Genomic DNA, 27,350 nt, shown 5'->3' on the forward strand with positions numbered 1-27,350 from the left:
CTTACTATATGTTGGCTATAATATAATGAATCTGTTTAACAAAAGAGAAAAGAGAGATGAGGGGGATTGAAAGAAGAAAGAAAAGGAATGAGGACAAAAAAGGGAAAAAAGAACAGAAAATATAAAGGAAGGGATTACTCGTGTCTTAGTAAAAAAAAAATCTAAGAAATTAAGAAAATTGTGCATGATCTGTAATACAGCAACTTTTTTGTCTATGTGAATACATGTTTTACAAAGGCATGCCAGCATATACTTGCTATTCTCAGCTTCAGTGTTATGACATTGGTTTGTCCTAATAAACTCTGAAATGGGGAAGCATATTATTAATAATATCCGTTGTACCCTTCATTGACAGTGTTGCCATCTTTGACTGCAGAGAGCTGTACCAACATCAGCTCACTGTCTCACATTCTGGTGTGGCTGCAAAGTGAGAAAGCCAGCACATGGGATACTGTGGCACCCTTGCCGGGAGGAAAATGTCAGGCTTCAAGAACTTGCAATGTAAATCTTGGCAAACATTACATCTTAATGCTGTTTTACACACGTTGCTTTATAGCTTTCCTAAGTGGAATTTTCCTTAAAGTAAAATATGCAAGCTGTGCTATGTCACATAAATGATAACTGTCTTCTAGCTCCCTGTGCTATGTGTATAAGTTCCTAAGGACGAGCCTCCTTTATTCATATTTCTTCCTACATCAGTCTTTTTTTTTTTTTTTTTTTTTTTTTTTTGCTAAACCACCGCTCCTCCCTGCTTCCTCCCTTCACACTTGTCTTTCTTTCTGAGTGTATTGCATACTCACATCCCCCCCCCCCCCGGGGACACCAGCACTAAGTATCATAGCCAGCAAAGGCTCTCTCCTACCCTGTCAGATAGCGTCAGTACTAAAAAGCTAAAAAAACCAAATGATCTTTTCAGTCTGCTATCTTCTCTCAGTAGCACGAGGAAGCATGTAATTGCGGGGATGACTTATGAACCTGACAGTCCCTGAGTGTAGCTACATGATGTCTCCATGTTGCTGAGCAATTCCTGATGGTGAGAGAGAATAAAAGCATCTGCGGCTGGGCCTTTTATGCTGCACACCTGGATACAGTGCTTAACAGACTGAGGCAGAAGGACCGTGATTCCAAGGCAAGCCTGGGCTGTGCAGCCAGTTCGAGGTTATAGCCGCACGTATGTGTGTGTGTCTGTTCACAGAGAGTATGTCAGTACTTACAAATGGCAATACATACTGTTTGATATTTTGACATTTTTCACAAATTCATTTATCAGGTTTGTTTGTGTGACTTAATCTAAAATCTAGATAGGAAGATCTTCCTGGAGCTGGAGAGATAGCTCAGTGGTTAAGAGCGTTTGCTGCTCTTGAAGGGAACCTGGATTCAGGTCTCAGAATCCACATGGCAGCTCATAGCCATTCATAACTTGAGTTTCAGGGCACCCAATGCCTTCTTCTGGACGCCTAGGGCACTAAGTGTACATTTGGTACATTTTGTGTATGCCAGCAAACATCCATACACAAAATGTGATTTTAAAAAAAATCTTTAACAAGAGCTTCTCAATTATTTTCGAATTTCCAAAATATTTCAAATACTGATCATTAAATTGAAACTATAGTAATGAGCATTTTCACAGTACACAGTATGTTGCTATTACAAAAAGTGCTACAATAAATAACCTCATAGGAGAAATAAGTTCATGTTCCCTATGTGCCTTTAGGCCATAGAATCTTTGGGTCAAACATCCCTACTGTACATGCGCTGACTGTGTCTAGCTCTAGAGTCTAACCTGAGGTCTTTCCCATGCTGGACAAAGGAAAAACCACAACTATAATGTCTGTAGAGCATTATTTTTGATCTGGTCAATCACAAGTGGCCAAAGAGTAAACTAACAAACATCACTCACTATTAGTACCCAACCCATAGCGATGGACTACATACATCTCATAGATTGTGAACAGCAGCTCCAACCATCTAAGAAATACAATTTACATTCCTGTTTAATCAAAGCCAAACTTAGCAGCCCCACCTAACCTCAAAATATAATCAGTGGTCTTGACAGATAGAAATGCATAATTAGAGCTGGGTGTGGTGGTGCACGCCTTTAATCCCAGCACTTGGGAGGCAGAGGCAGGCGGATTTCTGAGTTTGAGGCCAGCCTGGTCTACAGAGTGAGTTACAGGACAGCCAGGACTACACAGAGAAACACTGTCTCAAAAACAACAACAACAACAAAATGCATAATTGCATAATTAGCATACACCTGGTCCACATCTTCCAAGATAAAAACTCCGTATAGCTTAAGTATAGAAAGAATATACCAAACATAAATATATGGGGGCCATATATTTAAAAACTCATGGATAACATCATACTAAAGGGTGAAATGCTAACAGCTCTTCCTCTAAAATCATGTACAAACCAAGGATGCCCACATTTGTTTTCAACATAGGATTAGAAATCTTAGCCAGGGCAGTAATCAAGAAAATAGTTACCCAAAACAGAAATGAAGAAATAAGGAGGAGGAGAGACTGGCTGCTCTTCCAGAGATCCAGAGTTAATTCCCAGAACCCACATGGTGGCTCACAACTGTCTAGAGCTATAAAGGATCTGATTTCCTCTTCTGGTGTGCAGCTACACATGCAAACAAAATATTCATATACATAAAATAAATAAATATTTTTAAAAGGAGAAAATAAAAAAGAAATGGAATTATTTCTGTTTGCTAATGGCATATTCTTGTATAAAAAGGAAAAAAAGAAAAGACTATACGCACACCCCCAAGCTAGAAGAAGTACACAAATTCTGAAATGATGAAAGATACAAAATAAAGCAAATATATTTATATTGGTTTTATTCATTTGATAATGAACTGTCTTAAAATCTTTTTAAATAAGATAACAATATCAAAAGCAAAGAAAAACTTTATGTATTATTAGTTAATTTGGTTTAAAAGGGGGTGAAAGATTACTGTTTAGTGAACACATAAAAACACTATCAAAAGAAACTGAAGACACAAATAAATAAAATAGTTTCTTGTTCAAAGACTGGGAAAATTAATATCATTTAAATGTCCTTTCTACTCAAAGTGGTATAGAAATTCTTTTTTTTTCACATAAGTAGAAGAAACAAAACTGAGGTAAATGGAATAGTGACTATGTTAATTAGCTTGGTGTAATCATTGCATATCTTATGCATACTTCCATATTTGCATCATACCTCATAAATATATAGAATTATAATTTTTTTTGTCAGATGAAAATGCAGGCTAGAAACAATTATGGGTAAGAGTTTTGACTGTGGAATGGCAACCTCCTCCTTCATTTGATGCCCTGTCTTCCTGCTGGAGGTGGGCTCTATAAGTTCCCTCTCCCAACTGTCATCTAACATTTCTCCCTTTGAGTCCTGAGAGTCTCTCACCTCCCAGGTCTCTGGTGCATTCTGGGGGTGGGGAGGATGTCTTGGGTATTTTTTTTTTTTTTTTTTTGCTAATATCCACTTTGCTCCTGTCTAAAAGAACTACAGGGATGTAAATGAAGAGAAGCCCGAGGAAAAGAACATCTAACAACAGGCCCAAAGTGGAATCCAGCTCAAGAGGAAGTCTCAAGGTCTGACACTTACTGAGGCTATGGAATGCTCACAAAAAGGAACCTAGCATGACTGCCCTCCACAAGACCCAACAAGCAGCTGAAAGAGTCAGAGGCAGATATTTGCACCCAACCAACAGACAGAAGTTGCTGGCCCCTGTGGTTGAATTAGGCAAAGGCTGAAAGAAGCTGAGGAGGAGGGCGACCCTGTAGGAGGACCAGCAGTCTTAATTAAGCTGGACCCCCGAGATCTCTCAAACACTGGATCACAAACCAAGCAGCATACACCAGCTGATATGAGGCCCCAACCCATATACACCAGAGGACTTCTGGGTCTGTGTTCAATCAGAGATGACACACCTAAACCTCAGGAGGCTGGAGGCCCCAGGGAGTTTAGAGGTCAGGTGGGGTGAGTGGTGGGAACATCCTTGTGGAGACAGGGGAGGTATGGGATGTGGAACCGTCGGAAGATGGAGTGGGGTGGAGGTGGGGGTAATAAAATCTGGAGTGTAAATACAGGCCAGAGAGGTAGTTCTGCAATTAAGAGCACTTGCCACTCTTCTAGAGGACCCAGACTCAGTTCCCAGCATCCGCATCGAGCAGCTCACAAACACCTGTAACGCATGCCATGCGTCTTCTGGCCTTCAAAGGCACACATGCCAGTGGCATACACAGATATAAAAAGAAAAAGAAGCTTTTTGTATTGTTTTTGGAAATAGGGTTTCTCTCTGTCTTGGAACAGAGTTCCCTGACTGTCTTGGAACTCGGTAGAACAGACTGGCCTTGAGCTCTGAGTTGGACCTGCCTCTGCCTCACCATTATGGGGATTAAAGTCATGCTCACATAAATAACCTTATGTCACATTATATTTTATGTACAGGGTCATTTTTATTATGAATTCTCAAAAATACTGAAATCAAACGGTTTATAAATCAGAGAGATGGTGCTACACAGCCCTTGGCAAAACCTTACACAACTACACTCGCTGTTTTTGCATAAGAAAATAACTTTTCATGAATGCCTGCCAACTGTGAATCATCAAATATCTTGGTCTTTGCCAGCTACATAAACAAAAAATATTGCAGTATAGCTTTAACTGGAAATTTTTGTAAGTATGTATAACAGGTATTTTTTAATATATATTTGAGAGCCATCTAATGTCCATTTCTATGAATATTTTATCCTTTTCACTTGTACATTTTTCCACTAAGTTTCCTTTAGTTTAATATGTTGAACTTCAGTTCTTTCCACACTAGGATAGCTGCTGGAGTCAAGCCCTGACAGGGTCAGGTACTGAGGTGGGACATAGCCTCAGACAAGGCCAAAGGCAGACAACCTCAGCTCTTTAACTCTCTCTTACTGTTTGAGGGCCAGAAGCTGATGGTTTCTGGCAATTTAATTCTCTCTTGCTATTCTGGGGCCAAAAGTTGATGGCTTCTGATAATTTTACTCTTACTGGGGCCAGAAGCTGATCGGCTTTTGGCAATTAACTGTCTTTGCTCTCCTAAGGCCAAAAGCTGATGGTTTCTGGCAATAAACACCTACCGATAGCAACCAGGGATTAAGAAAATAAACTTAGTTAATTGGGCTTTATACTCTTTAAGTCTTCATGATAGATAAAATGTTACACAAAAGGGGAGTTTCAGAAGGATGTCAGTAGTAAGTTGAAAGTGATGTCTCATTCCATAAGCTCATTATAAGTTCAAATCATTTTCCATGGTCTGCTTTATCATGGTGCACACCTGTTGCTTTATCCTTGAACCTAGCCTAAAATGAATGTTTTCCTTAATTACAAATCTGTCTCAAGCATATTTCTTTTCTTAGTGCAATTTATGAAAGCTGATTGTCTTCCTTATCATACAGCCTTCACTTACTATTCTATAAGGAGGGAACACAGTCTATTCTTGATTTTAACTTTATTACATCTTTCAGGAAAAAACAACTAAAACCATCTCCTTAAACTTTCTTCCTAAGATTATATACATTAAATCAAAAGTTCAATAAAATCATTCATACATCTAAACAGCATTATTATATGAAAGTACATCTTCATATTGATCTGCAGGAAAATTGCCCAACAGGGTGAGCTGATGCTCAGGAATCATTAGGCTATGTAATAGTGGCACAAAAGGCACATCAGAAGCAAGAACCGAGACTAAGTCTCTGGGCCCACATCTCTCCAGAGTGCACCCAGCCTAGACATGCAAAATGGTAGTCTAGCTCCAGAAAACTCACTTGCTTGCCATAGCCTTTCCTGGATGGCTTCTGTTAGAGAGCTAAAATCAACTTTTGAATATTAAAATAAGCACAGATTATATTTACTCATTTTTCCACCCACTAGATTTTGCCAGACATATTTTTTAATTGTATGTAGCTGAGTATGTCTGTCTTCTAAGGTTTTATTTCATTTGATATTACAATTAGTCATGCTGTCTGTCATCCCAGATATTTATCAAGTGTTTGTCTGTAACGGTCTCAGCTGCTTCACTCATTTGTCTTAAACAGTTAAGTATCTGACGCTCCCAGTTTAACTCTAGTATATGTATCCAACTTTATTTTACTAAAACCTCTCATGCTAATACCATTCATTGAATAATGAATCTTTTACTAAATTGGAAAGGCAATTTATTTAAAGCTTTTCTGGGATTAATTTATGGCTCTGTTTATTGAGCTTTCAAATATAAGCATTGTCTCTGAGTTACGTAAGAAGATAAAAATTTCACGCATAAACACCATCCCTCCATCCTCCAATGTCTAGTAATTAATATTCTTTTTAGATCTTCTGTGGGTCCTTTAGCTACTTTATATAACATTGTTTAATACTCTGTTTCAACAGCTCTCATCAGTGTCTAGGGTCAACTGAATAAGTGCACAGCCAGTGACTCCAGTAGCTGGAGGTTGTCTCTGTACCTCAAGTTTCCATTAAAAGAACTACAGTGTAATTTATTAAAGAAATAGAGAGACACTTTAGGAACCTGAGTTTCTCAACAAGTAGCTGGGTTTCATCCAATTATAAGCATCTGAGTTCGAGGCCAGCCTGGTCTACAAAGTGAGTTCCGGGACAGCCAGGGCTACACAGAGAAACCCTGTCTCAAAAAACAAAAACAAAAACAAAAACCCAAAAATAACAACAACAAAGAAAAGCATCTAAGTTTAATGAATCACAGGTAGTCAACCATCAGATGATCATGTCTTAGTGCCACCAACTCCTCAGCATGGCCAGTTATTTCTGAGACTAAATCACTTTTTCTGTCTGTAAATATGTTTTCCACCTTGTTTAATCAAGGTTCTGTGATATACAGCAGTATTATGTATGCCAAGGTGATTGGCCAGGGAGCTTCCAAGGTCTCTCCTGTCTCTACCTCCTATCTCACAGTAGGAACACTGGGATTACAGATTAATGCTACTAAACACAGCATCGTGTATACTCTGAAGATCAAAATTCAGGTCAACACAGTTGCACCACTGACCCACTAAACCACCTCCACAGACAAAAGGGAATATATTTTTGTTGTCCCCCTCCATATCATCTCTAATGCTGAAATTTTTAATAATAACTAATAGTATATGGTTCCAGGATATACAAGGTAACATATCAAGACACCATCTCAAAAAACAACAACAACCTAAATAAATGAATAATAGTAGTAGCAGATGAAGTCCTGTGCCTTCCCTCTAAGTCATCCTTCTGTTCAGTGTGTCCACACTGTATACACTACCTACCTCCATTTCTGTGACCACCTCTGTTATCAGATCAAGTGCTGTACTAATGAAATACTTATGTTCAAGTAACACTTTTATTATGATAAGGCACAAATTTTTAGTATGGCATGTTATGGTTCTTCTAGAGTTCATCACTAATGTGCCTAATTTATAAGTTATAATTCACGGATATATATGTATAGAAAAAAACATAATATGTAGAGTTTGATTTCATCTACAACTTCAGGCATCCCCTGGGTGTGCTGTAATGTATAGGATGAAGATGTTTTTTTTTTAAAGACCACTATTCGACTGTCAAATTCATTCCAAACATTGTTCTAATCTCTGAGAAAGTGAATACAATAAAAGGTGTAATTTGGATTTTCCACATTGCCGGTCTTTAAACGTCATCCAACGCAAATTCGGATCCTTGTGTATTGCCTTCTTGCTTGAGGGATAAAGTTCCAGAGCGCTCAATATTGGCTGCACATGCTGGAGATCCTCCTCTGGATCTGGCCTTCCCCTTTATCTCAGACTCCGCCTTCCTCCTCCGCTCTTGGTTTACCCGGCTACACCCCTGGGCCCGCCCAGTGGGGCGGGGCCCCTCACGGAGGCTGCGCACTAGGGCCCTTAGCGGACCCACCTGCAATTCACGGACTACGATTGGCTGCTTGCTCTTCAGTTGCCTGAAGGTCTTCTGCAGCCCACGGCTTCACATACACTTTCTCTCACCACTGTAGAATGGGGCCGGCGCCGCGCATCCTGGAACTGTTCTACGACGTGCTGTCCCCGTACTCCTGGCTGGGCTTTGAGGTGACGCAGGGGAGCCCCCCGGGCTGTGGCCTGCGAGGCTAGTGCACAGTCGGGCACTGGTCACCGGGCTGCAGAAATTCCTGTCGGTGCCCTCAGGGTTAGCACGGGGTTCAGGTTAAAGTTCACTTTGTGCCTTTAAACGGACCGTGCCTCCTCCAAGTAGGCTCCTGATCCTAAGGTCAAATACTCTCCACAGACCCTAGAAAGAACAAAGGCGACTCCAGTGAAGCTAGGTCAAGTTCAGGGAGGGGGATCAGGGGCGCTAGGATGTTCTACAGAATGAAAACCGTACACTGGAGTAAGCATTCTGCTATCTATTTCAAAGAACTGAGAGTTTTGTCCAATTAAACTAACCAGTTCAGTGTGAAGTGCCCATCCCTATCCTGCACTTAGAGGCAGGAGACAACCCTCAAATGCCACACAGGCTCCCCTTCTTATCTCTGCACTTGTAGGTCCTATGCAGATACCAACACCTCTGGAATATAAAGCTGCAGTTGCGGCCCGCTTTAATCGCTGGGATCATGAAAGACAGCGGTAAGCATGAAGAAGCCCCACCTCTCTGGGCAAGGAGGGTTGCTTTCTGTGGCCTGAGGGGCCTGTCCTGCACTGAGTATGCAGACCTCAGCCTAAGCTAGAAGTTTGCTTTCTACTGGAGAGGTTCCCCAAGCCTGAGACCCTCATGTCCTCTCTCACCAGTTGTCTTAACTCTCCACTGCCAGGAAACCAACCACCTGCTATGGTTCCCCGAAAAGGCCAGTACATGTTCAAAGAGATTCCTCTCCTGAAGCAGTTCTTCCAGGTTCCCCTCAACATACCCAAGGATTTCTTTGGTGAGAGTGTTAAGAAAGGTGAGGAGGAGGCTGGAGTGATGGCTCAGCAGTTAAGAGCACCGGCTGCTCTTCCAGAGGACCTAGTTTAATTCCCAGCACCCACAATGTTTCAGAGGAAATAGAAATAAATAAGTGAAGTGGGTCAGAAACATTGGGGAATATAGTAAAGAACAGTCCAGCCGGGGCTTTCATAGGATATCAAGAAGTAAAACATGCTTGTGTGGGGAACCCAGCATCATCTAGCCAAAAGTGAGGGATGGGCAGAAACAAGGACTGCATAGAGTAAATCCATTACCAGAAACTGGGATTAAAGACTGCAGGTGACCGGGCTTGGGGGCCTGTCTGAAGGAAGGATGAGCTTGTGGGCGTGTCTGAAGAAAGGATTAGCTTGGGGGCGTGTCTGAAGGAAGGATGAGCTGGTCCTCTGTCAGAACACAAGGAATAGGAATCTTAGCTCTACATGCCTCTGCCCCCACAGGAAGTGTAAATGCCTTGCGCTTCCTCACCGCTGTGAGCATGGAGCAACCAGAGATGCTGGAGAAGGTGTCCAGAGAACTATGGATGCGTGTTTGGTCTCGAGTAAGGGCTAAACTCTGAATCCTGGAGGGAAGGGACAGGGAGCTAGATGATATTCTGACCTTGCCCAGGGCAATTTCCAGAAACAGGATCCTGCTGTCATACCAGTCTCTTTGCTATTTCCTTCCGGCTAAATGTTCTCTTCTTCTTAGGATGAAGATATCTCGGAGTATCAGAGCATTCTGGCTGTGAGTGTCTGGACTGGGCTACACTACTATTGTCATAGGGAATCTGAGAACAAAAAAGGGTTCTTAACAGTTTAGAAAGTTAGCGTCTTAGGGGACAGGTTACTATAACGTTGGGATGAAGAGGATTCTTTGAAGAATGTTCTGTGGGCTATGGTTGTAGCTCAGTTGTAGAGTTAAGCGCAGTCCATACTTACTCTGCTTGAGTCCCTGAGTTTAATCCCCAGCCACAGCAACAAAAAAAAAGTCTACTGTGGATCGCATATGAATAAAATGAGTTTTATGGAAAAAAATGAAGTAAGTCAGTGTGGGAAAGGGAGGACCATGTGGGAACCCTAGATGGGAAAAGATGGAGCCCTCTGTTCTCAAGCCTCCTGGGATCCCCAGCACAAGCTTCACTGATGTATGCCCATCACAATGCAGGAGACTTTACCCAGACAAAAAGATAACTGACAAGTGAGAATTAAACAGATGCTCAGTGAGAAATAAATGAAAAATGCTCAAAACATGGAGTGCATGCCAGACAGGGAGGGGGGCTTTAAAAGCTAGATGTTCTTTGGAATGAAGTCAAACTGAAAATGATCTTTTTCTCAAGTATACAAATGATACTTGACACATATTCCATTAATATGTGAGACACCAAATCACTCCTAAGTAGATATGCAAAGGATGGCTACATTTCCCTCTAGTGTCTATATCTAGTTTCTAAAGGTGGGTGTGTACGCGCGCGCGCATGTGTGCCAAGCGTCCTCCTCAAGAAAGACTGATGTCATCAATTAGGGAATAGCCTTCCTAATGGGACTTTGAATAGCTCCTTAAGGGATTCCAGGCTGAAACACAACTAATTCTAAACTTCAACGTGCATCCTAATCAGAAGCCCTTTCATTGTCTGGAAGCCAAGCAGGTAGCTGTAGCCATGACTCTATTCCAAAAACCTTGAGGAAATTCTACAGGACTTAGAACCTACCCTGAGACTGTTAGGAATTTTAAGGCAAAGGGACAAAAGCACTCTGGGCTTGAATTCTAGGGATATGGCGTTTAATGGTGCTGTTGACAAAGTGTGCCTCTAAGCAAGTAATAAATGGCTGTTGTGTGCTGTGTCCTCATTGTGAAATGGAAAAATGAGACTAGCTGGCCTCTAAAGTGCCCTCTGGTGCAGTTTCTGTGATTTTGACTTCTTTGTGCCCTCTGCCTTTTCCACTTATCTCCAGAATTTAAGAAAAGGAGACAATCTGTCTTGACTAGGCTAGATAACCTGTTACTTGCAGTTGGGCAAAGGTCTTTCCAGGAAAACTTGAGAACAGAGAGGGAAAAGAATAGGGTTTCGTTCCACCCCCACAATGCAGTCTCAGCAATACAGTCTCAGCGACATGCTCTTCCTTGACTCCCCAGGCAGCAGTGAAGGCTGGAATGTCCACAGCGCAAGCCCACCACTTTCTGGAGAAGATCTCCACACAACAGGTGAAGAACAAGCTCAGGGAGAACACTGATGCAGCCTGCAACTATGGGGTGAGCAACTACATGTGTATCCCCAGCCCCTGTCTAAAGAGAGAGGAGTGATGTCGCCATGGCTGTTCATGTTCATGGCTCTTAGCTGCCTTCTTCCCATCATGAGTCTTCCCCAGCTTTCCTAAACATCTCATCCACTCCCTTTCTCCCCGCTAAGCCTAGTCAAGGAAGGAAAAGATGGTGGTTTTTAAATTTAAGAATCTATATGCCACATAGGTAGAGCTGACAAGATGCTGAGGCCAACGGGTCTCATAGCAGACATTTCATTTGCTTTGTTCTCTGCACCTCAGACCGTAACCACTTGTTCTATCACCTTCCTTCCTATACTCTGTTTTCTCTAGGCCTTCGGGCTGCCCACCACTGTTGCCCATGTGGATGGTAAAACCTACATGTTGTTTGGGTCTGACCGCTTGGAGTTGCTAGCTTACCTGCTAGGTAAGTTCAGGTTTTCATTCACTTGACCTTGAGACCCCAGACCAATGCCCATTATATCACATGACCATAAGAACAACAATAAAAGTCTCTGGTATTTCTAACAGGGAAGCTGATCTATGTTGAGTGGAGTTTGGAAGTCTCCCCATAGGGGAGAAGGAAACCTTCTAGACCTTGAAGCTAAGCAGGTCCTAGAAGGTCCTGGGACTCCTTAGGACCATCTCCCACAGCTACCCTGTCTTGTAACCACGTAACCTGTGATTTTTTTTTCTCTACCTAGGAGAGAAGTGGATGGGCCCTGTGCCCCCAACTCTGAATGCCAGACTTTAAGACTGCCTTAGAGAGTAATCTTTGATTTCTCCATCTGATATGGCCCTGGGAGCTGGAGCAAGAGTCCACCTTTACCTTTGGCTGCCTTTACTTCTGTGCCTCACAAGTGCCTTTTGAAAAGCCTTAAATTCTTCATTCCTATAAAATAAAGTTGATGCCACTAGACAAAGCATTTCTGGGTCTGGGTCTGCCTGGCTGGAGTTTGGCTACCATGATCCTGTAGTCACATGCTGCCCACTCCAGAGACTGGGCAAGAAGAGCTCTTTCTGAATCCACAGCCCTCCTTGCTCCCCTGAGCACTCTGGGACAACAGTGGAGTAGGTGCAGGAAACAGTCTCCCTTTCCTCTCATTTATCAAAGACAGGAACTAAGCTCAGTAGGCTTAGCAACAAATCAACTTGGCATTCACTGTCTCTGGTCAGCCAGGGAAACCGGGAGAGAAGTAGGGCTGGGATCCTAAAACTGAACAGTGGAAGGGACAACAAAACATCCACCTGTGCTCAGACACTTAATCCGAGTTCAGAACCAGAGCAAGGTGGTCTCTATCTTTGCTGTGACCTTCAGATGTTGTTTAGTCTTTCATAATTCCGAGATCTCAAGAACAGTATGCCTCTGTGTACAGCCTGCTATAAAGTCTGTTCCCTCCTAAGTCTCTACAGCTTTTCCACACCCCTCTCAGCCATTTATTTGCCTAAATTTCCACTTCTGTGTATTCCCTACTGTTCAATAATCAGAAATTTCTGCATTCTGGTATCATACTGACTTATGTGAGAAGTCTGTTGTGAAGCGCAGCCCATATTTGGACACCTGATTGGAACCAGGATCACAGCTTTCAATGAGGCTAAGCCTTCTTTCCAGCTGCCCTTTGCTTGCTCCCTCTGGCTTTCCCATTTTATATCCCATTTTCCCCCTGGATACCCTGTTACTTCCTGTCATTTTCCCTCCCCTTGTCTTCCTGTCTTCTCTGTGCATCTGGGATCTAAAATCATCTTCACCCAGGTTCATTGTTGTGTAAAACCAGAAGTACATCTTAGATGGACTGTTTCCTACTGCAAAGGAGTCTTTAGTATGTACAATTCACGTAAAATACAAAACATGAAGACTTCCACTGTTTACAAACATAAGGTCACGATAAAACAATGAGTAGCTTTGTACACATTAGAGCTGCCCAGGCAATAGTGAGTGTGGAGTTTTGGGAATAACAATGCACGTCTTTGCGTTGTCTTCTCATCCAAAAACTTTGGCTAGGGCCAGTGAGATGGCCCAGTGGGTAAAAGTGCTAAGTGCCAAATCTGATGGCCTGAGCCCAACACCTAGAACCTTCATAGTGAAAGAGAAAATGTCCTCTTAAAAGTTGTCTTCTGAACCACGCCACTCCACACACACAGCATGCATCGTGGCACACACAGGTCCTCACACAAACATCAAAAATAAATGCAGTTTTCATTTTAAAAACATACTTTATGCATAGCCGTAGTTCACATATTAAATACCACAACAGAGAAACTTAGTATAGTCTCAAACAGATGAAAACAATGAAGAAATGTCAGTTTATAAAACCCCTCACTGTAAGCTCCTGTGCTTACCTACTGGGCCAAGGTTACCTGTGAGAAATTCAACCGTACTCGGTCTCTAGGGATCACAGCAAGACCTAGGCAACCAGATTTTATACCCTTATCAGAAACAAAATATAGTGGCCAATACCAGGATCAATATAGTTGTATTTGCCAGGATGCAGTGACATTTGCAAGCTATGCAGGGTACACAAGATTAATGTCTAAGACCAATTTTCTTGTCATGCTTCCAGGCTTTCTTGATTTCTAAGGAAGCATATATAGACACTCAAGGTGGTCTGCACATTTCCCTGCCTGAGAAAGTGCCTTGGTTTCTTGGGAACTGTAAGGCACATAGTGTCCCTGGAGCCATGGACTCTAATCAAAAAGAAAAAGAGAGAGAAAACCTGTTGCTGTAATAAAAATATCCTAACAAAGGTAGATTAAGAAAGGAAGGGTTTATTTTGGCTCACCGTTTGGGAGTCAGTCCAGTGCGATAGAGAAGTCAGGGCAGTTGAAGGCTGAAACAGCTAGTTACTTTTTGCCCATATTCAGAAAGAAGAGTGAAATGAATGCTCCTGCTCAGCTCACTTTCCCCCCTTTGATTCTGTCCAGGATTCCAGCCTATGGAATTGTGCAACCCACAGTGAACACGTCTTCCCATCCCAAACTAATTGAAATAATCTCCTCACAGACATGCTCAGAGGCCAGTCTCTCCAAATGATTCTAGATATCATCAAGGTGACAATTGGATTTAACTAGCATAACTCCTGACAATAATGTGTCCACATCTGTCCAAGAGAGAAGTGAACAAGCCCTGTACCAACAGATTTTAAGATTGCCCTGAACACGGTTGGAATAAACAGCAGGCCATCTGCTTAAAACCTGTTCCCCCTTAAGAGACTGGAGCTTGGATTTTTCTATCTGATCTGTCTCTCTTCCCACACTTCCCCTAGGTTTGCCAGAGACAGCAGCGACCATTAGTACAGTCATTTGAAAAAAATAATATGACTGTTTCTCAACCAAACTTGAAAGTAGAGCTACCATATAGTTTAGCAGTAGCACTCCTAAATACATGTACAAAAGTACTGAAATCAGTGTGTCAAAGAGACGTGCTTAGCCACATTCACTGCACCATTGTCCATAGCAGCCAGGATGGGAATCAATGTAAATGTCTCCTAACAGTTACACAAATGAAATATATACTGGTAATACAATACTACTCAGCCCTAAAATAGAAAGAATTTATGTTTGCAACTCATGAATGAGCCTGGAAGACACTGTAACAACTCAAGTGAGCCAGGTGCAAAGGAGCATAAGAGCGCTGCATAGTCTCACAGGGAGAATCTAAAAGTCAAGCTGGTTGTTTTGGTACACAACTGTAATCACAACATCTGAGAGGCTAGGGGCAACAGAACTGTCAGTTTGAGGCTTCCCTGGCCTTTAGAGTATGAAACTGATTGAAGGAAAGGAGAGAGGATGGGTGGGTGGGTGGATGGGTAGATGGGTGTGTGAACAGATACATGGATGGAGAAATAAAACAGTAAGTACAGAGAAGAGTCTGAATGTCAGCCTTCTGTGTAGTCGAATAGTGGTTACAGCAGGACAGGGCAGAAGTGAGAAAAATGCTGGGAAGATATTGAAAGATATTGACCAAAGTCCACAAAGTTTATGTTCAGCAGAATGTCTTTTTTTTAATTAATCATTTATTCATTTACATTTCAATGATATCCCCCTTTCTGGTTTTCCCCTCCAGAAATTCCCAATCTCACCCCCCTTTCTCCCTCCCCTTTGCCTCTATGAGGGTGCTCCTACACCCACTCACCCATTCCTGCCTCACCCCTCTAGCATCCCCCTATGCTGAGGTATCAAGCCTCCACAGGACCAAGGGCCTCCCCTCCCATTGATGCCAGATAAGGCCATCCTTTGCTAAATGTGTATCTGGAGCCATGGATCCCTCCATGTATATCCTCTTTGGTTGGTGGTTTAGTCTCTGGGAGCTCTGGGTAGTTCAATTAATTGATGGTGTTCTTCCTATGGGGTTGCAATCTCCTTCCACTCCTTCAGTCTGTCCCCTAACTCTCCCATTGGGGTTCCTGGGCTCAATCCGATGGTTGGCTGTGAGTATCTGTATCTATATTAGTCAGGTGCTGGCAGACCCTCTCGGGGAACAGCCATACCAGGCTCCTGCAGCAAGTGTTTCTTGGCATCAGCAATAGTGTGAGGGTTTGGTGTCTGTAGATGGGATGAATCCCTAGGTGGGGTGGTCTCTGGATAGTCTTTCCTTCAGTCTCTGCTCTATTTCTTGTCCCTATCTTTCCTTTGGACAGGAACAATCCTGTGTTAAAAATTTTTAAATGAGTGGGTGACCCCATCCCTTAAATGGGGGCTGTGCCTATCTACTGGAGATTAGAATGTCTTTTAAAAACCTCTTGCATAACATGATGACTAGATTTATTTCCACGTTGCAAAAGAAATTTGTATTAAATCTTTTCATAGGTGATGTTAATAAACTCACTGCAATCTTTGCACAGTGTATACAGATATCAAAACATTGTACCACATGAATATGTAGTAATATATCGGAATGTTAAAATACAAAAATCAGGAAAATATGTAAGGAGATTACAATTCTAAAGTGCTCCATATTTCTCTTTGCATGACCATGCAAGGTTAGTGTCAAAGATTGCAAATATGTGTTCACATGGTCTCAGAAGTGGCTTATTGTTTTCTATTGTCACATTGAAACTCTTCATAATTCTTTGAAGGAAGGTTGAGGCAGGCCAGGAGTGTAAGATCCTCTTGACTCAGCTTCAAGAATCCTGGAGTCAGAGGCATGCATCCCATCTATTGTATCTCTAGGTTTTGTTTTGTTTTCAATTCACCGACCTACATTTTCATTCTGCATAGGACTGCCCCACACACACTCACACATACACATTATGTTCCTGATCTTGGAAGCATGTAATACATACTGAGTGAATTATCTCAACAAAATGAAACCAAGTTTTTGAAAGGGGGAAAAAAGGAGAGGGGGATGATGGAGGTAGCAATAACTTGGAGAAAGCAAGGTCAGGGGAGAAGGGAACATCAGTAAGTGTAGAAGCCAAGTGCAGACTCCAGGAGCTGGTGCCTCATGGGAGACCAGAAGACTGGGAACATGAAAGTCTGTGGAAAACTAGAGTTTGGGACCCATTAACCATCATTTTCCTTCTGGAGAGATTTGCAGCCGTTCTCTATTCACCTGCTATCAGTAGGCAGAGACAATAGTAAGAGCTCTTGAGACCCCAGAATAAGAGGTCAGTGTAAGCTTGGGAGGCCAAAGGAACTATTGCTTCCTCACCCATGCCTCTCATGCAAGGGTACAGAGTCTCTTCAATGAATTTAAGAAAAGCTAAAACCATTGGCTTGAATCTAATCAACTCTTGATTGACTGATTGAATATGTTTTACTAGAAGATTATATCAATGATTGTAATAGATCAATGGACACGGATATTACATGCTGAAACATTTCAGAATCACCTGAATGGGCCCCTTTGTGTTATGCCATCTGAATTGTGACTGCTGTGGCCTGTTAATGAGAAATAGTTTTACTTATTTAAATGTTTATTTGTTGAATGTTTTGAAATCAGTCACTATCAACTAGGTCCACATGATTCCAGAGTGTTAAGAAATAAATGGGAGGGGGCTGGCGAGATGACTTAGCAGGTAAGAGCACCAACTGCTGTTCTGAAGGTCCTGAGTTCAAATCCCAGCAACCACATGGTGGCTCACAACCACCCATAATAAGGTCTGGTGTGTCTAAAGACAGCTACGGTGTACTTATTTATAATAATAAATAAATCTTTGGGCTGGAGCAAGCAGGGGCCAGCCAGAGCAAGTGAGGTCCTACAAAATTCAATTTCCAACAACCACATGAAGGTTCACAAACATCTGTAAAGCTACAGTGAACTCATATACATAAAAGAAATAAATCATTAAAAACAAACAAACAAATAAATAAATAAGTGGAAAGGCATGGTGACACACGTCTTTAGTATGAGCACTTGGGAGACAGAGGCAGGAGAATCTCAGAATTTGAAACCAGACTGACCTAAATAGCAAGCTCCAGGATAGATAGGACTACATAGAGAAACCTTGTCTCAAAAATAAAAGTAGAAGTAGGGAAAGGGAAAATCAAGAGATTAGAAGATCATGAGTTATTGGATCAATAACTATCCACTAATTACCACGAAATGACAAAGCAATTATTTATTTCCTACTCCATGCTAATAACTAGGACACCCATAAAAGAAGTGTGAGCAAGCCTCTTTGGCAAATTCCCAGTCTCCGCCCTTCCCAGCAGTCAGTTCCTCCTCTGACCCACAGTAGCACATCAACCTTCCTTCCAGCACTTACCATTTCCTACCCATCCTTCCACAACAGACTGTGAGCGCTCCGCCAGCGAGTTTCCACATTACGCTGTTACATACACCTTACAGTGTAAGCATGACAAGAGTGCGATAAGACATTTGTTGAATCTAAGTTTGCTAACACTTCCTTGGGGTGTGAAGGAGCAGGCACTTCTTTGAATCAGGATACAAAGTGCTGAAACTTCTTTGGCTATACCTACCCAAAACTTCATTTTGAAAGCTTGTACCTACCTGGAATGCCATCACTTGGAAGGCTGAAGCAGGATGCTCAGGGCAGTGCTACTATGTACTTACTACATTAGACACCAGGTGTCCACATTTCTAATATGAATAAATTACAGAAAGAAGATAATTTGTCTTATTTACAAATATGAATAAAGACAGATATAAAATTATATTGATTGTTAAATCTTAAATGCACTCTAAATGGTTATCATTGGGAAAGTCATTTATCAAATGATTAGTTCCTTTAATAATTAAATTATACATTTGTGGCTATGCTGTAATATGTTAACATTGTAAAAGATGGAAAGAAAATAATGCATGCCTATATAATTGACTGGGAAGTGATCTGAAGGTGCTTTCTAAGGGAGAGTAGTGATTTACATTTGAATTGACACTTGGCTTTACAGGTGCATGTCAAAAGTCAGGGAGTAGCTTTCTTTAAAAATCTGTTTCCTAAGGAGCTGAAGGGGTTTGCAGCCCCTTAGGAGGAACAATATGAACTAGCTAGTACCTCCCACAGCTCCCAGGGACTAAACCACCAACCAAAGAGTACACATAGTGGGACCCGTGGCTCCAGCTACATATGTAGCAGAGGATGGCCTAGTCAGACATCAGTGGGAGGAGAGGCCCTTGGTCCTGTGAAGGCTCTATGCCCCAGTGTAGGGGAATGCCAGGGCCAGGAAGCAAGAGTGGGTGGGTTGGTGAGCAGAGGGATGGGGGAGGGGGAAGGGGAAGGGAGAGGCTGTTTTTCCAAAGGGGAAACCAGGAAGGAGGATAACATGTGAAATGTAAATAAAGAAAATATCCAATTAAAAAATATCCTTACAAAACTTAAAAAGAAAATCTGTTCCATGGGAGAAGGGAAGAGCTTATAAACACTGTCCTCTACTTTATTCAGGCTGAGATATTTAGGCAGATGTACATGATGGCTGCAGTTCCTTTAAAATGTACCAAAACCTAAAGTGCATTGAAAAAAAAAGATAATTTGGATAAAATGGATATTGGTGTGATAAAACAAGTACAGCATGGTGCTGGTTGTAAAAACGTATGGTATGTGTATTAGTTATACATTTTTCTCTATTTCTAATATTTAATAATAAAATGGTGTATTCACACAGATAAGAAATAATATCCAATGTATAGTTACATGGAAAAAGAAAAATGTAAATCAATATTAGTGGCAGGCTTCTGAATGCATTCAGGACAGTTTTTACCTGTCCATGGTCTTCAGTTGGGCAAACTGATGGTCTTCAGGGAGAGGTACTGGGGTTGACTGAGGTCTGGAGGTAGAATGAATTCTTTTTACTATAATTCTCTTAACTATAAATAGTTTGCCATAAATATAGACTGTTTTAATGAACTGAAACGCTATATTTTAGTGAAAGGGATTTTTGATTCATTAACACCTACATTGATGCTTTCTCAGACCATCATTTATCATCTTTTTAAATCATGTGTCTTATCATTCAGCCCATATCCCAGAAGCCTGGAGCCCAAAATCAAACCTGTAACTTCTCTAGGTAGGTCCCCAGGGGAGGTTAGCACGGGGCTCTGCACAGGGTAAACAAGTGCTCCTCTGCGAAATCAGGCTCAATCGACAAGATGGTGCCCTCTGCTGGTCTCACACAGACCCACCCAGTACATTCAAGTCTGGCTTTTGGCCACACAGTTCACCAAATCAGCGGGAGGCACCGGGTTGGAAAGCATTGATTTAAAAAAAAAAAAAAGATAAAAAGCAGAGGCTTTTTTTCTTCAAAAGTTTGTAATTAGAGATGGATGCACTGTAACCCCACCCAGCATACTGTAAGTGTCCATAAGTGACATAATTGAGGTTTGAAACCAGGTTTGTCAACCTCTAAACTGTTTACTTAATCCTGAGGCCTTCTGCTTGCTGGAATTTAGGGATGCATAGACATGCAACTCATTCAGCTATCTATTTATTTATTTGTTTACTTTTATTTTCAATACAATATCTTTCTGAGTCTCCCAGGCTGGCCTGAAACTCAGGAAGTCTCCTACTTTGGCCTGTGGAATGCTAGAGACTGCAAGCCTGTGCTGCCACTCCTGGCTACATTTTGGTCCCTCTTCACCTCTGTTAACATTTGTAATAAAACAGTGGCCAACCTTAGACAAAGACTTCTGTTGTTACTGGGCAACAACTGTAATCAAGTTCTCAAATTTCATTAAAGCTTTCGGTGGCTTGGCGAATGTGTGCATTAGACTGGCTGCCTAAACCCCACTGCCCAAGCCATTCCTTCCTAGTAAATGTGCAATATTAAGCTTTGTTTTTGAGGGCGAAATCATGTATTACCTTCTATATTGGAGGATTTACAGCTCTGAGAAAGCAATAGGGATTAACGAAGAAGAAAGCCCTACTGAATTAACAGGTCAAGGTCTGTTTGGTTCTAACTCATTCACTTTATCTGAACTGGCTGGATTCTCTGGAGAATAAAAATGACAATGAGCCTTACCCAACAGGCTTGTGATCAAGGACCAAACAAGACCACTTATAAAAATAGGCAGGGTCTCATTTAGGTCCACTCAATTATTTCTGTGAAAAACTATATATCTACGATGTGTGAGTCAGCCTTCTTACACTGTAACAAAATATGCAAAGAGAAGTTAACCTAAAGAAGGTTTGTTCTAGTCAGGCAGTGGTGGTGCATGCCTTTAATCCCAGCACTTGGGAGGCAGAGGCAGGCATATTTCTCAGTTTGAGGCCAGCCTGGTCTACAGAGTGAGTTCCAGGACAGCCAGGGTTACATAGAGAAACCCTGTCTTGAAAAACCAAAAAGAAGAAAAGAAGAAGAGGAAGAGGAAGAGGAAGAGGAAGAGGAAGAGGAAGAAAAGAAGAAGAAGAAGAAGAAGAAGAAGAAGAAGAAGAAGAAGAAGAAGAAGAAGAAGAAGAANAAAGAAGAAGAAGAAGAAGAAGAAGAAGAAGAAGAAGAAGAAGAAGAAGAAGAAGAAGAAGAAGAAGAAGAAGAAGAAGAAGAAGAAGAAGAAGGTTTGTTCTTGGCTTATAGTTTCAGAAGGTTCAGGTCAGCAATAGATCCATTGCTTTGACTGAGCAAAGGCAACCAAGCATCAGGCAGAGGAGGTTGTTCACCTGTGGTGTCCAAAGCATAGAAAGATAAGGTCAGCGTCTGGGGACAAAATATATCCTTTAAAGTCCAGTTCACTGTGGGCAGTGTCACACTTGGGCAAGGGGTTCTGGCTGTACAAGAATGTAAGACAAGCAATGCGCAAGGAGCAAGCCAGCCAGCTGCCCTCATCCCATGGTTCTGCTTCAGTTCCTGCCTTGAGTTCCTACCCCGAAGTGATGAAGTGTGACCTGATGGAGTTGTAAGATACAATAAATCCTTTCCCCCCAAGCTGTATTTCTTATCAGGGTGTTCATCGCAGCTATAGGAACCCTAACCAAGTTCTCTAAGGTGATGTGGGACTAAGAGGCTCAGGGAGTAACTGGAACTAAGGAAGATCAGTCAAGGACTAATGATCCTGTGTCAGCTTGACTGGGTTTTAAAACTCTTAGGACGTTAGTGGGGCACACTTTGGGTGTGACTAAGGGTATTCCAGAGAGGACTGAGAGGGAAGACCTGCCCTGACTGTAGGCAGCCCCATCATGTGGGCTGGGGTTCCAGACGGAATTAAAATTGGAGGAGGGTAAGTGGAAAGCAGGTGAACACAGGCATTCCTCGCTGTCTGCTTCTGATCCACCCAGAGTGAGCACTCTCGGCCGCCACATCTTCCCATTACAAATGACCTTATGCCCTTAAACGCTTAGTCAAAATAAAGTTCTCCTCCCTCAGATTGCTTTACCTGGTAACTCATTCCAGCTGTAACTAACACAGATACAAAGCTAATGAAAGGAAAGAACACGTTGGCTATTTCTATTCGGAGCAATAAAAACTTTGCTATCTGTTTGTCTCTCAATAAAAACTGAGATTTTTATCCACTTCTCAGAATTCATCATTCAATTCATAAAAATGAGAAGAATGTACACATAAGAAGATGCTCATCACACTGCGTAGTCGTAGAAACACACAATTCACTACCGTCAAATTCTGGAATGTGTCTGTCACTACAAAAACCCCAATAGCATGCCAGGCAGTGATGGCACCAGCTTTTAACTCCAGCACAGAGTGGCAGAGGCAGGTGAATCTCTGAATTTGAGGCCAGCCTGGTCTGCAGAGTGAGTTCCAGGACAGCCAGGGCTACACAGTAAAACCCTGTCTCGAAAAACAATTAACAACAAACAGTAACAATTGCTCCTCTGCTTCTCCCTCCCTTACTCTGGCCCTGGCAATCTCAAGCCTCCTTATTTTCTCCTGTAGCATAACTTTTAATTATAGAAGTGAATAAGGAGGCTGTTTCATTTACCCTTCAGTAACCCTGCATAGCAACCTTTCAGTATGTTAACAGAATTGCAGCCTATCCATTCTATAATATGTTTCATAGATGTTATAAAGAACTTAACAGAGCTGAGGATCTATAGGTCAGTGCGTTAGGTTAGTATGTGCAAGGACCTGAGTTAGATCCCCAACCAGAAATTACTATAGTAAAGACTTTTATCAAGTGAAAAATATGCGACCTAATTTCTAAAATGTTTTAAAGCTGCAGAGTGATGAGTGTGCACTTAATTACTTTGTAAACAGCCTAGAATTACAAAACTTTAAAATTATATCAAAATAACTAATAATCATGTTTTCTTTACCTTTTAAATAATTTATAGCTTCTTGAAACTAATGCAGTTGGTTTCAAAATACTGGGTTAGAGAATTAAGGAACACAGACTACAGACTGTCCAGACTTGAAGATTTACATCTAATGCTTATCACAGCACATCTCAAGGTTCCAGCCTCCTCTGGCAACCAAGAGCCTTAAGTTATAGATGTCCCAGCTCCACCACCATTAGGAACACAGCCTAGACAGATCTCATGATGTTGACACTCCCACCCACACCCTCAGGCCCTTTGCCTTTTACCTCATTCCTCCCCTCTCCATACTCACACCTTAAGATAACTTGCAAAGTATACCAAGGACTCCTCAACAACTTCCTTCTGCTGAAGTATTAACTGAGGCTTTACACTTGAATTCCAGCCATCCCTTCTCCATATGAGCTGAATAGTAAGGAAACTGGTGCAAACAAATGAAAACACTTGGGTACAAGCTAAACAACTACACATTGTCCTTCCTGTTCCCCTTCTTACTTTATAAAGGGATACACTTCATATGGGTATGATAGTCTACCATGATGCCCCGTCCTTTCCTCCAGAGGAATCTTGGACATAGGCTCCCGAGGAAGTCTTGCCAACTACTCAGATATGCTCATTCTCATACCCATTTCCATTTTCATTCTCTCTGTGTGTCTCTGTCTCTGTCTCTCTGTCTCTGTCTCTGTCTCTCTCTCTCTCTCTCTCTTTTCTTCCCTCCTTCCCTCCCCTCTCTCTGTGTTTCTCCTATCAGTCTTGTCTAGGGCCCCCACAACTGTTCCTGAGGACCCTATATTATATTTCTCTCTAGCTATATATGTCTCTCTAGCTTGATAGGGTTTGTCTAATGTGGTGAGGGAATAGAGTCAGTCCACAGGGACACAGCAGACCACCTCCCTCTCTCACACTTCCTCACAGCCCAAACTCACAAATAAAGCATTAGAGCAGCTACAGGAGCCACAGGGTGCAATGAAACCCTTTGTGGGACTAGCTCTGACCAGAGCATAAACTTAAGGGTGTGCTCTACCCAGTGTCAATAATCCACTTTATTCAGGGATTCCAAGAACATTGAAAAAAAATCACTTTTCTTGTAATGCTCAAAGCAAAAGAACAGTAAATAAACATAAAACACTATATAATCAGGTAAAAGCCGGGGCAGAGAAAGGAATGGTGTGGTTAAGCAGTGCAGACTCCAAAGCAGGTTTCATCTAGAAGTGGAATTTGTGAAAAGCCTGCTGGGAAGTAAGAGCACACCTCCGACGCTTCCTGAGACAGAGAATCCACAGACAGCAACAGAAGCATGATATGCCACTCCAGTTTCAACCAGGGCTCCCTCTATACTCAACAGTGTAAATACACCGCGGTCTCTGCTCCAGGCTCTCAGTTAAGACAAGTACAAAACAAATCAGAACGTACTTTGTGCTTAGGATTGTGACTAGCACCCGAGATGCTTTGAGTAGGACGAGGAAAAAACTAATTCCAACTCCGGTCCTAAGTACAAAGACCATTGGGAGTGGGAGGGGACAGGACTTTACAGTGGAAACTGAGGAGCAGTACCAGGAGGTCAGTCTTGGGAGAAAGGGGTGGAGAAAGACTAGGCTTGAAGGAAGGATTAGGGGCAAAAGAGAGGGTGGGGCAAGTAGGCTCCGCCTTCTGTCCCCGGTGTTCCAGGTCTGACACGGGTTTTCGGTGTCCCTGGGAGACAGGTGAGCCCGAGCTCTTGGGACCTCTACAAGGGGCGGGGCGCAGGCCGTGGGAGCTGGGCTAGTGTGGGCGGAGAGGGTCTGAGAGTTCTTGCTACACTGAGTTTAGGAAACTGGCAGGGTGTTTACCCGGTGTGAGCTGTCTTGAGATTGACTGTTGCTGTTTTCTCAGAGAAAAGGTGTCCCTTTCCTTTCAGCCCTCCAGCCTCTGTACTGGCAGGAAACTTGAAATCTGAGATTAGTGAATTGCGGGAGGAGGCTTAAGTCAGGACTACGTGGGGTGTAGAAAAGTTAGTATGACCACTGGTGGTTGCCCTCGGCCTTTCTAAGATCCTTCCTCACTTACTTGGTGTCCCTGTGGCCTTATTGTGTCTCGGTTCACATTTTCCTCCCTCCAGAGCATGGGCTGACTCAACTGTGGTGGACAGCAAACGTTCAGGCTGACAGGTAAGTGATGAGTATTCTTTCTGTCTCTGTCAGAGTCATATTGGGGGCCCTCTGGGGAAGAAAAGAATAGAGGTCTGACTAGACCAGGAAAAGGGCAAAGCCTGATGCATCATTTGGATTCCAGAGATTCCTGTGTGTACTGAGGCCACAGGCAAAGTGGCTGGCCCTGGATCCTGCATGGTGTAGTTGGGAGCTAAAACAGAGACTTGGGGGGGGGGGGAGCGGGGGAAAAAAAAGGGGGGGGGGGGGGGGGGGGGGGAGCGCAAAGAATGCAGGCAGTGCCATGGAACAGTATGTTCATCTGAGGGTTGAGAATCAGAACTGAACTAATTTCCCAGCTTTCCAAAGCAATAACCTATAATAATAGGAGACAATATTGGAGCTGCCAGAGGCCCTGAAGATCATTTGTTTCAGACTGAATTGAACACTGGGAGCCCAAATAGAGGAGCATATTATTTTTACTTTGGGGTTTGGCACTGCTGCAGTGTCGTTCACTAGCTAACATACGACTGTGTGTCTTTCTGCAGGTGCCCTGGGAGGGGCCATGGTGCCAAGACAGTTGTTGGGGAAACTGAAGCAGCCATTTCTCTTTCTGAGCAGCGCCTCCCTCCTCCTGGGGCTGGCTTTACTGGTCATAAAGTCTGATGTTGCCCCTGTTGCTTACTTCTTCCTCTGCTTGGCTGGCTTATGCTTTGTTGCCTGCCTCCTGGCCTGTGTCATGGAACAGTGCTCCCAATCGATGCCAAGCTCCAGGCAGATTGAGAATCCAGAGGCCTCAGGCCATGCTCAGTGAGTTGATGGGAGATGGGCGGGATGACGGGAAGACACACAAGGCCCTCGTTCCCTCTGTGCCCATCCTTTCTAAAGCATAGACTCTGCTTTCCTCTGTCACTGGTATCATTAAGAGCAACGGTCAGCAGACAATAGAGAGGTCTTTTGCAAGAGTGGTGGAACAGAAAAAGGAAGGTTCTTTCAGGCAGCCACTAATGATCATATTTCTCCTCCCACAGAGACAATGGAGCTTTTGAGGTGCCAACCTATGAACAGGCTGTAGAGGTGATGGATTCACAATCACAGCGCCACCTCCAAGAGCTGGAGCAACCACCCCCTTACAGCAGTATCATAATATCCCCAGGAGTTGAGGGGGCACAGCCTAGCCAACCAGAGAGTCCCAGCACAGGCAGTCTGAAAAGGCGAGTGGGCTCAGAGGGGACAATGACTCCCAGAGGAAACCCTGGAAGAGTTCTTCGACTTAGGGGCCCACGAGTTGTGTCCACTGCTCCTGATCTGCAAAGCTTGAGAGCGGCCCCCAAACTGGAGCCTAATACTCCACCTCCTGCCTATGAAATCAGTTTTGCTCACCCTGATGATGACAGTGTTTTCTATGAAGATAAATGGATACTTCCCTAAGCGGTGCTCTCAAAACCTATGGTCTGTGCACTCATTTGCCCAGCATTTCCTAGTATCTATTGGATCAGAAACTGGTTTTGCCGGGACATCACAATTGAGGCTTTCAAAGCAGCGGGGAGTCCGGCTGTGGCACGTCGTTCACAGATGAGACATAAATGGCACACCTGGATTCTTCTGGAAACATTCTGGAGCCTACCTGATGACCAGTATTTCCAGAGTAAGGTGGAAGATGAGCGAGATAAGTTACCAAGAGAAGCTGGAGGGATACCTCTGAGTGACTGCTGTGTTTCTTCTCTAGCAGACACCAAGTCTCCCTAAGATTCCTGATGGGGTATTACCTACCAAGTTAATGAGAGATTCTAAGGGTGAGGGGAGCTGAATAGTTTGCACAAGAACGGGATGCTAGTAAAAACATAAAAATAACTCCAATCAAATTCCAATTCCAGTGCCTCCTGTTTTCAATACCAAGCAGGCAGTCCGCATTACTTTATAGCCTTGTCTTGGGACAACTGGTAGGTAAGAGACAGAATGAGAGGACACTTAGGGTAGGATAAGCGCGACCACGAGCGGCCCCAGCCTGGGAGAAGAGCGCCTCCTAGTGCTTCCCGTCTTCCCAGCACCCTGGCCCTGGAAGTTCAAGGCGAACAAGGATAACAAGGGAAGCCCAGCCCCTTTGGTCTCCTGGTAGTTATACTTCAAGAGGGGTCGGAGGAACCAGGGGAGGGGGCTGCGGTTTCCGCGGGAATCCATAGCCAATCAGGTTCCCCGAGTAGGAGAACCCTCGCTCTTTTCCCGCCCTTTCCCGTTCCTCCCAGAGCCTCCTCTCTTCCCATTGGGCTGTGCGAGCCTCGGCGAGCAGTGTGCGCTTGCGCATGTCCCGGCGTGGGTGGGGCTTGCTGGCGTCGGGCGGAGCGGTGCGCAGGCGCGGC

The 27,350-nt window shown here is 43.1% G+C and overlaps 2 protein-coding genes across 2 annotated transcripts; both read left to right on the top strand.

The window, feature by feature from the left end:
• Positions 1 to 7,921: 7,921 nt before the first annotated feature.
• Gstk1 (glutathione S-transferase kappa 1) lies at positions 7,922 to 12,130 on the top strand. The gene is made up of 8 exons (XM_021191378.2): positions 7,922 to 8,096; positions 8,549 to 8,630; positions 8,816 to 8,944; positions 9,405 to 9,505; positions 9,655 to 9,690; positions 11,080 to 11,196; positions 11,538 to 11,631; positions 11,909 to 12,130. Exons 1-8 carry the CDS (start codon positions 8,025 to 8,027, stop codon positions 11,956 to 11,958), a joined length of 681 nt encoding a protein of 226 aa, XP_021047037.1. The 5' UTR covers positions 7,922 to 8,024; the 3' UTR covers positions 11,959 to 12,130.
• Positions 12,131 to 24,494: 12,364 nt separating this feature from the next.
• Positions 24,495 to 26,855, top strand: Tmem139 (transmembrane protein 139). The gene is made up of 4 exons (XM_029535534.1): positions 24,495 to 24,567; positions 24,963 to 25,011; positions 25,539 to 25,800; positions 26,022 to 26,855. The coding sequence occupies exons 3-4, from the start codon at positions 25,556 to 25,558 to the stop codon at positions 26,419 to 26,421; spliced, it is 645 nt and encodes a 214-aa protein (XP_029391394.1). The 5' UTR covers positions 24,495 to 24,567; positions 24,963 to 25,011; positions 25,539 to 25,555; the 3' UTR covers positions 26,422 to 26,855.
• Positions 26,856 to 27,350: the final 495 nt, after the last annotated feature.

The sequence above is a fragment of the Mus pahari genome, chromosome 2 (genome assembly GCF_900095145.1).
Source record: "Mus pahari chromosome 2, PAHARI_EIJ_v1.1, whole genome shotgun sequence".
Classification (NCBI taxonomy): domain Eukaryota; kingdom Metazoa; phylum Chordata; class Mammalia; order Rodentia; family Muridae; genus Mus; species Mus pahari.